The sequence below is a fragment of the Excalfactoria chinensis genome, chromosome 14 (assembly GCF_039878825.1).
Source record: "Excalfactoria chinensis isolate bCotChi1 chromosome 14, bCotChi1.hap2, whole genome shotgun sequence".
In the NCBI taxonomy this organism is placed as follows: domain Eukaryota; kingdom Metazoa; phylum Chordata; class Aves; order Galliformes; family Phasianidae; genus Excalfactoria; species Excalfactoria chinensis.
The window spans coordinates 1,343,616-1,349,619 of NC_092838.1; the positions used below are offsets into that span (position 1 = coordinate 1,343,616).

The 6,004-nt window shown below is 65.0% G+C and overlaps 1 protein-coding gene across 2 annotated transcripts; it reads right to left on the bottom strand.

Moving 5' to 3' along the window:
• Positions 1 to 88: 88 nt before the first annotated feature.
• Positions 89 to 4,742, bottom strand: RHBDL1 (rhomboid like 1). Of its 2 annotated transcripts, none has more exons than XM_072349170.1 (8): positions 3,189 to 3,281; positions 2,855 to 3,013; positions 2,474 to 2,698; positions 2,000 to 2,148; positions 1,794 to 1,906; positions 1,618 to 1,718; positions 873 to 933; positions 89 to 792 (listed from the first exon to the last, which is right to left on the bottom strand). In XM_072349170.1, the coding sequence occupies exons 1-8, from the start codon at positions 3,264 to 3,266 to the stop codon at positions 521 to 523; spliced, it is 1,158 nt and encodes a 385-aa protein (XP_072205271.1). In that variant the 5' UTR covers positions 3,267 to 3,281; the 3' UTR covers positions 89 to 520. The 2 variants fall into 2 exon arrangements, with proteins under 2 accessions (XP_072205271.1, XP_072205272.1); XM_072349171.1 differs by lacking the exon at positions 3,189 to 3,281 and adding an exon at positions 4,576 to 4,742 and having other exon boundaries at positions 90 to 792.
• Positions 4,743 to 6,004: the final 1,262 nt, after the last annotated feature.

Below are 6,004 nucleotides of genomic sequence, written 5' to 3' on the forward strand. Positions count from 1 at the left end.
AAGCTCCCCCAGGGCGGGGCCGTGTGCAAAATATTTATTTCTACTCCAAAAAATGGGAAGGGGGGGGGGGGGGGGGGGGCGGGCAGCGCCTGCACCCCAAAACAGCTTTTAGGGGGTACCGACAGCAGCGCGGGGTCGGGGGGACACTGCGGGCTCTGCTTCCCCTTCCTCTCCCCCCTTCCCCCCCCCCGCCCCCCGCGAACGGTTCTTTTGGCATAGAAAAATAAATGGTTCCTCGTTGGGCTCCTCTATTCCCGGGGGGGGGAAACAGCATTTCGGGGAGCCCGTGAAGGGGCTGCGGGGGGCCATTCCCGGGGGGGGGGGTCTCTGTGCTGACTGGGCTGAAGCATCCTTCACATGGGGGGGGCGGGGGGGCACGGAGGGGCCCAGCGCGGTCGCTAGCACCGAGGGGGCAGCGTGTCCCCATGTGCCGCGCGGGGACCCCCCCAACACCCTCCGCCGGGCCTTTGGCCGTCGCTAGAAAAAGGGCATCTATAGGGAGGGCGAGGAGGGGCGGTCCTTAGGGCGGGGGGGGGATCTGTGCCCCCAGGAGGTCGTAGGCGAAGATGTTCCAGAAGACGGCGAAGAGCAGGAAGGTGCCGTAAGAGAGCAGCACCACCCACCAGCCGCACTGGTCCCGCAGGCTCTCCTCGTAGCTGCGCAGGATGGTCAGCCCCATGCTGATACCCACGATGGCTCCGGCCAGGTGTGCCATGAAACTGGGCTGCGGGCCCGAGGCGGGCAGCGGAGGCGAGAAGCGGAGCCACACGGCGCGTCCCACCTCCGAGCTCACTGCGGGACAGCGGCGGTGGCATCGGGGTCCCTCCCCGAGCTGCTGACCCCAAACCCGCCCCCGCTGTCCCCGTACTCACTGCAAACCAGCGCCAGCACCATGCGCAGCAGCTTGTAGGGGCAGCGCATCCCGGCCCAGTTCTGAGGGCGGACAGATGGTGGGTGGGTATGGGGCACCCTGCAGAGCTGTGCCCTGTCCCCATGGTGTGCCCCGGGCCCTGCTTGCCAGCCGTGCCATCCCAAGGTGCCACCCTCCAGTGGCACCACCCCTTGATGCCCAAACCACATTCTCACCCCAATGGTCCTAACCCTGTGATGCCCATCCCATGAAGACCACCCTACAGACTCACCCCACGTGCTCATCCCACGGCATTCACCCCACAATCCCATTCCATGACACCCAACCCATGGTGACCACCCTCCCACCTCATGATGCCCACCCTATGACCATAACTGCACAATCTCACACCACGATGCCCAGCCCATGATGCCCACCCTACAATTTCATCCCATGGAACCAACCATATTACGTCAACCCCACGGTGCTGCCACCCCACAACACCCACTCCATGATCTCACACAACGATGCCCACCCCACGCTGCCCACCCTGCACCTTCACTCCATGGTGCCCACTCAGTGATACCAACCTCATTATACCCACCCCACGACCTTACACCATGATGCCCAACTCTCAACGCCCACCCCACAACCTCTCCCCGTGACACCCACCCCCTGGTGCCCACCCAGGGATGCCCACCTCATGCTGCCCACCCCCAAACCTCACCCCTTGCTGCCCACCCCCCCGAGGTGCCCCCAGTGCTGACCATGACGACGTTGGCGAGGTGCGCTGAGCAGAGTGCATACACCCCCCCCGAGCCTCCAACCAGAGGTGCCCTCATGTCCGTGATGGAGACGGTGAGTGACCCTGTCACACGTTCCCCATTAATCAGGGGCAGAAGGGACAGCAGGGATGGGGATGGGGAGACAGGTATGTGCCCACCTGCAAGGACACCGGCCAGGTAGAGGAAGCTGATGCGCAGGATGCCATGTACCATCTCCAGGGGCACCCCGATCATCAGCTGCAGGAGGGCATTGAACCCCAGCTGCTCCAGCCTGCGGGGGACACCATGGGACACCGTAAGGTGACGTGTGGGATGGGATGGGATGGGATGGGATGGAGGAACCCGGCTGAGAGCAGGGACTCACCCCACGTGCATGAACATGTAGGTGAGGAAGCGCCAGGCGCGGGCGCGGTGCCCGGGGTGGTAGACCAAGGGGCTCTTCATGTACTCGGGGTGGTAGGTCTGCAGCACCCACTTGTTCAGCCGGGCCCCATAGCACAGGAACACGATGATCTGCGGGAAAACACGGGAGCGTTGCTCCCCAGCCCTGCAGGGACACTTCAGTCCTGCAGGGGGACATCACCACTGGGGACATCCCTCCCATTCGCCCCTCGTTTGAGTGCCCTGAAGGCACGGGCGCATCGCAGCCAGGGTCAGCCATCCCATCTGCCCTGGGGATGAGACCCCCCGTAGGGAGGGGACATCGCACATGGGGTCAGCCGGCCCTTCCACCACATGTCTGAGACCCCACGGGGTGCGCAGCATCACGTTTGGGATCTGCCAACCCACTGTAGGTGTAAGGCCCCGTGGGCACCACACAGCGACCGGGTTCGGGCACCTGGGTGAGGGTGACGGCTGCCATGAAGACCGGCGGGGGGCACGTGCGGTGCTGGTAGAAGTACCAGCGTCGGTCCATCTCGCAGGGCAGGATCTCGTAGGCCACGTAGCGAACGAAGCGCTTGTAGAAGCCCAGCCCGGTCTCATCGAGGAGCCCATCCCGGGGCAGGGCTCGCTGCCCGTTGGCTATGGCGCGTTTGAAGCTGCTCGAGCGCTTGCTGCTGATCTGCGGAGAGAGCCTGTGGCCACCGCCGCCACCACCAGCTGGGGGCAGCCTTGCACTGCAGGGTGCCCGCCCCCTCCCCACCCCACTTCACCCCACCCCACCCCACCCATGGTGGCACCCACCCGCTCCCATCGCCGCGTCACCCCCGGCACTGACCAGGTCTACCAGCTCCTGATAGCAGACCTGCCCTTCGTCATTGCCCTGTGCCAGGGCCACCAGCATGTCCAGCTTGGCGGGGTCCAGGGGCAGCTCATGGCTGTGCACGAGGCTGGCAAACGTCTCCACGCCGATGAAACCGGTGTTCTCAGGGTCAAGCTGCAGGGAGAACAGCACAGGCATGGGGCCAGGCTACGTCCTGGAGCAGGAACCTGCATCCCAACATGGGAACCCGCATCCCTAAGCAGCTGGGAGCCCCAGATCGCTGCCACCCCCTGCCCCTTGCCTCCAACCCCCCCCCACACACACACACACACAGTGCTGTGTCACTCACGGAGCTGTGCCATCCCCACGGCGAGCCACGCAGCCACCACTCTCCCACTCGGTTTTTCCCTGCCAGCCAGGAAGCCATGAAGCCAAACACACGCGAGGTGCTGGCACAGCCTCCTCCTCCTCCTCCTTATTCTCCTCCCACACAGCTCTCATGCACCTGCATTTCCCAGCTCCACAGCACCTGTGCTGGAGCAGCCCACATCGAATGGGCACCCCTTGTCCAATGGATACTCCACACAACCATGACCAATAGGTACCCAACACCATTGGGCACCCCTCACTACTGGGTACCCCACACCCCATCCCCACTGAGTGCAGAGTGGGGAGCACAGCGTTGGGTATAGGGTTGGGTGTAAGATTGGGTGCAGGGTTGGGTGCAGGGTTGGATGTAGGGTTGGGTGCAGGGTTGGATGTAGGGTTGGATGTAGGGTTGGGTGGAGGGGTGGGTGCAGGTTTAGGTGGAGGTTTGGGTGTAGGGTTGGGTGCAGTGTTGAGTGTAGAGTTGGGGTGCAGTGTTGGGTACAGGGCTGGGTGGAGGTTTGGGTGTAGGGCTGGGTGTAGGGTTAGGTATGGGATTGGGTGTAGGGCTGAAGTGAAGGGTTGGGGATACAGTTGGGGTGCAGGGTTGGTGTAGGGTTGGGGTGCACGTTTGGATGCAGGATGTGCACAGCACCACAACAACCACCAACACACAGACACAGGGAGCACCAGGTACCCCTTGTCCCCCCACCACACACATTCCACGTGCCATGTCACACCAGGACCCAACACACATCTTCTCATGCACTGAGCATCATTGGGAGCCACTGATGGACTGGGGGCATCTCCCTGCACACAACGCCGGGGGGACCCCACCCGTGCCGAAGGGCTGCAGGGCACCAGCGTGACCCCGACACCGCAGTGCCCAGCGGGGAGCGGGGGACTCGCCCAAGGTCAAGGAGGCAGCGGGGGGCGAGAGGGGCACCGCGACCCCCACGATGAATCCCCTCCCAGCCCGCGGCGATGCTGCCGACGCTGCTCGGGGTGGGTCGGGACGCGCCGCCGGGGCCGCCGGGAGGTGCCGGGCTGCGGGGCCGGGGAGCACCGAGCGGCATCGCGGCGGCGCCGGATCCTGCCCTGCGCTACGCAGCAGCGCTGCTCCCGCAATCAGGTCACGGGGCTCCGAGCCCGCAGCGGGGTTGCCGGGTTTGGGGGGGGGGTCCATCCAACGCCCTCGGCGCTCAGCACCCCGCCGTCCTTCAGGGATCCCGGGGGAGGCCACAAGTGAGCTGAGCTGCGCGGCCTCAGCGGCAGCACGCGCGCGCGATTTGGGGGCCCGGGGCACGACGCTCCCCGCTCCCGGAGCCCCCTCTTCTCCCCGCAGCCCCCCCCCCTCCGCGGGTTCTCACCTGCTCCTGGATGAGCTGCAGCAGGGAGCTCCTGTCCATGCACCCGGCGGGCACCGGGCTCCGCCGCTCCCCCGCGCCCGGGGCCGGCGAGCCGGGCAGGGGAGCGGAGCGGGCGGCGGGGGCGGCGGGGGGGGCGGCTCTCCCCGCCAGCCCCGCGTTGCGCCGGGCCCGGCAGCGAGCTGCGTGCGCCGGGAGCCGCCGGTGGCAGCGGGGCGGCGGCGGCGGCGGGGGCGGGAGCGAAGCCGAACGGAGCCGCCCCCGCCGCAGCGCGCGGCGCAGCGCTCCCCCCTCCTCGCCGCGCACCCCCCTCCTCGTCCTCGTCGTCGTCCCCCCCCGCCCGCCACCCCGGGAACAGCGGCCGCTCCGCCCGCAGCACCGACCCCGAGTGCTGTGATGGGCTGCGGGGGGCGAGGAGGCACCGGGAACCTGAGGGATCCGATATGGGTTCGTGCATCGTGATGTGGGTACCAGAGCCTTGGTAAGGGTACCAGTGTCCCAGTATGGGTGCCAGCATCCTGCTATGGGCACATGCATCCCAGTGTGGGTATCAGCATCATGATATGGGTACTAGTGTCCCAGCATGGGTAACAGCATCCTGGCATGAGTACCAGCATCACGGTACTGGTACAGGTATGTTCATCCCAGTATATGTATATCCATCCCATTATGTTACCAGCATCCCAGTATGGGTTTGTACATCTTTCTATGGCAACCTGCCTTCTGAAATGGGAATCTGCATTGTGGTATGGAAACCTGCATCTCAGTACAGATATGAGCATCCTGGTACGAACATGTGAATCCCAGCATCAGGATCTGCATCGTTGTCCAGGAACCTGCATCCTGGTGCAAGTATCTGCATCCCAGTATGGATTCCAGCATCTCAGCATCAGGTAGGTGCTGCATCCGGCCCAGCTGCCTGTCAGATGATCCATCCCAATATCCCCCCACCGTGGGGACCCTGCTCTGCCATGAAAGGATCCCTCACATCAGCCCCATCCAGCCCCTGAGTGCGAGCAGCAGCTCCCCGGGTCCCCCTCCCATGGGAGAGATGCTCTGTGTGGTTCAGCCGTCCCTGGGGCTGCCATGAGGCCCTGGAGAGGCACTGGGAAAATCCCTTTCCTGCACTGAGATCGTGTTCCTGGTGCCCAACGCCTGTGATGGAGCCTGCAGAGCCAGAAATAGCTGAGGGAAAGCTGCCGTCAGGAAACGGGAGCAAAGAGGGAGGTGGCACAGAGCTGAGTGCTGCACCGCGCTGGAAAGCAGGGCCAGGGCCTCACCCAGAAGCCAGGCTTCCATTTGTACCCCAAATCCCCATAACTGTCCCCAGATGGATGGGCAGCCCCCGTCCCTCAGGACTCCTCCCTGCTGTGGGGACCCCCACCGCCCCCCCAGGCCAAGGGCAGCACAGTGCCAGGATACGGGCTGTGGA

Excerpts from the sequence above, each read along its gene's own strand:
- RHBDL1 (XM_072349170.1), bottom strand. The coding sequence starts at position 3,266 with ATGGCTTCCTGGCTGGCAGGGAAAAACCGAGTGGGAGAGTGGTGGCTG. Across the intron at positions 1,719-1,793 it reads CCTGGCCGGTGTCCTTGCAG|GGTCACTCACCGTCTCCATC; the intron begins GTGGGCACATAC and ends AACGTGTGACAG. Across the intron at positions 793-872 it reads GGTGCTGGCGCTGGTTTGCA|TGAGCTCGGAGGTGGGACGC; the intron begins GTGAGTACGGGG and ends GCTGTCCCGCAG.